Source organism: Oncorhynchus masou, chromosome 27, assembly GCF_036934945.1.
Source record: "Oncorhynchus masou masou isolate Uvic2021 chromosome 27, UVic_Omas_1.1, whole genome shotgun sequence".
NCBI lineage: Eukaryota > Metazoa > Chordata > Actinopteri > Salmoniformes > Salmonidae > Oncorhynchus > Oncorhynchus masou.
This window is the reverse complement of record NC_088238.1, coordinates 7628771-7631270: the sequence shown is the minus strand read 5'-3', so window position 1 is coordinate 7631270 and position 2500 is coordinate 7628771. Positions and strand designations below refer to the sequence as shown.

The window sequence follows — 2500 nt, the reverse complement described above, 5'->3', positions numbered from 1 at the left end:
GCGTCACTACGGACGAGGAGGGTGTCAGATGATGAAACCCCTTGTTGGATTGGCCCCACCAGCAGGCGTCACTACGGACGAGGAGGGTGTTCATACGTGGCTGTGTTTCAAATTAACCCGCTGAGCTAAAGGCTTTGCTATTGATGACAAGGTTACTTATAAAGCTAACAAGGTTCAATAAGCCACTTTCACTAAACATCCAGTCTAGTCCAGTACAGTACATTACAGTAGAGAACAGTAAAGTACAGTAGAGTAGAGTACAGTAGAGTACAGTAGAGGAGAGTACAGTAGAGTCAAGTAGAGTACGGTAGAGTACAGTAGAGTACAGTAGAGTCAAGTAGAGTACAGTAGAGTAGAGTACAGTAGAGCACAATATGGTCATGTTGAGTACAGTAGAGTCCTGTAGAGTTCTGTAGAGTCCAGGAGAGTACAGTATAGTCAAGTAGAGTACAGTAGAGTAGAGTACAGTAGAGTACAGTAGAGCACAATAGAGTCATGTAGAGTACAGTAGAGTCCTGTAGAGTCCAGTAGAGTACAGTAGAGCACAATATAGTCATGTAGAGTACAGTAGAGTACAGTAGAGTCCTGTAGAGTACAGTAGATTACAGTAGAGTCATGTAGAGTACAGTAGACTACAGTAGAGAACAATAGAGTCATGTAGAGTCCAGTCTAGTCCAGTCTAGTCCAGTACAGTACATTACAGTAGAGACCAGTAAAGTACAGTAGAGTAGAGTACAGTAGAGTACAGTAGAGGAGAGTACAGTAGAGGAGAGTACAGTAGAGTCAAGTAGAGTACAGTAGAGTACAGTAGAGTACAGGAGAGTACAGTAGAGTCAAGTAGAGTACAGTAGAGTAGAGTACAGTAGAGCACAATATGGTCATGTTGAGTACAGTAGAGTCCTGTAGAGTTCTGTAGAGTCCAGGAGAGTACAGTATAGTCAAGTAGAGTACAGTAGAGTACAGTAGAGTACAGTAGAGCACAATATAGGCATGTAGAGTACAGTAGAGTCCTGTAGAGTACAGTAGAGCACAATAGAGTCATGTAGAGTACAGTAGAGTCCTGTAGAGTCCAGTAGAGTACAGTAGAGCACAATATAGTCATGTAGAGTACAGTAGAGTACAGTAGAGTCCTGTAGAGTACAGTAGATTACAGTAGAGTCATGTAGAGTACAGTAGACTACAGTAGAGAACAATAGAGTCATGTAGAGTCCCATAGAGTCCAGTAAAGTCCTATGGAGTCCTATAGAGTCATGTAGAGTACAGTGGACTACAGTAGAGTCATGTAGAGTCCTGTAGAGTCCAGTAGAGTACAGTAGAGCGCATTCAAGTCCTGAAGAGTACAGTAGAGCCCAGTAGAGTCCTGTAGAGTACACTAGAGCCTAGTAGAGTACAGTAGAGCCCAGTAGAGTACAGTAGACTACAGTAGAGTCTTGTAGAGTCCTGTAGAGTACAGTAGACTACAGTAGAGTCTTGTAGAGTACAGTAGAGTCCTGTAGAGTCCAGTAGACTACAGTAGAGCCCAGTAGAGTACAGTAGAGTCCTGTAAGAGTCCAGTAGAGCCCAGTAGAGCCCAGTAGAGTCCAGTAGAGCCCAGTAGAGTCCAGTAGAGCCCAGTAGAGTACAGTAGAGCACAATATAGTCATGTAGAGTACAGTAGAGTACAGTAGAGTCCTGTAGAGTACAGTAGATTACAGTAGAGTCATGTAGAGTACAGTAGACTACAGTAGAGAACAATAGAGTCATGTAGAGTCCCGTAGAGTCCAGTAAAGTCCTATGGAGTCCTATAGAGTCATGTAGAGTACAGTGGACTACAGTAGAGTCATGTAGAGTCCTGTAGAGTCCAGTAGAGTACAGTAGAGCGCATTCAAGTCCTGAAGAGTACAGTAGAGCCCAGTAGAGTACACTAGAGCCTAGTAGAGTACAGTAGAGCCCAGTAGAGTACAGTAGAGCCCAGTAGACTACAGTAGAGTCTTGTAGAGTCCTGTAGAGTACAGTAGACTACAGTAGAGTCTTGTAGAGTACAGTAGAGTCCAGTAGACTACAGTAGAGCCCAGTAGAGTCCTGTAAGAGCCCAGTAGAGCCCAGTAGAGTACAGTAGAGCCCAGTAGAGTACAGTAGAGCCCAGTAGAGTACAGTAGAGCCCAGTAGAGCCCAGTAGAGCCCAGTAGAGTACAGTAGAGCCCAGTAGAGCCCAGTAGAGTCCAGTACCTGCCACATCAAACTCTATCTCCAGCGAGACCTTGCTGGTGATGCTGGAGTCTCTCAGTAGCTGATTGGTCTCTTCCAAGGTGCTGTCCTCTGTAGGGATCCCGTTTATAGACAGGATACGGTCACCTATCTGCACAATCCCACACCTGCAAAGTACACACACACACACACTCATGACATCACAGTCTTACCATTCTGTAATGAAAGCTAATGCACCCTTTGGTTGTGAGGTAATACATGATTTAGAATCTGAATCTGAATAATTAGCTCGTGTCTGGATTCATTTACTCGA

The 2500-nt window shown here is 44.3% G+C and overlaps 1 protein-coding gene across 1 annotated transcript in view; it reads right to left on the bottom strand.

The window, feature by feature from the left end:
* Positions 1-2500, bottom strand: part of LOC135516572 (glutamate receptor-interacting protein 1-like) — a 233758-nt gene that overhangs the window by 79766 nt on the left and 151492 nt on the right. Inside the window, 1 exon segment of the mRNA XM_064940922.1 lies at positions 2209-2354. Within this exon segment, the coding sequence (XP_064796994.1) occupies positions 2209-2354 (146 nt within the window).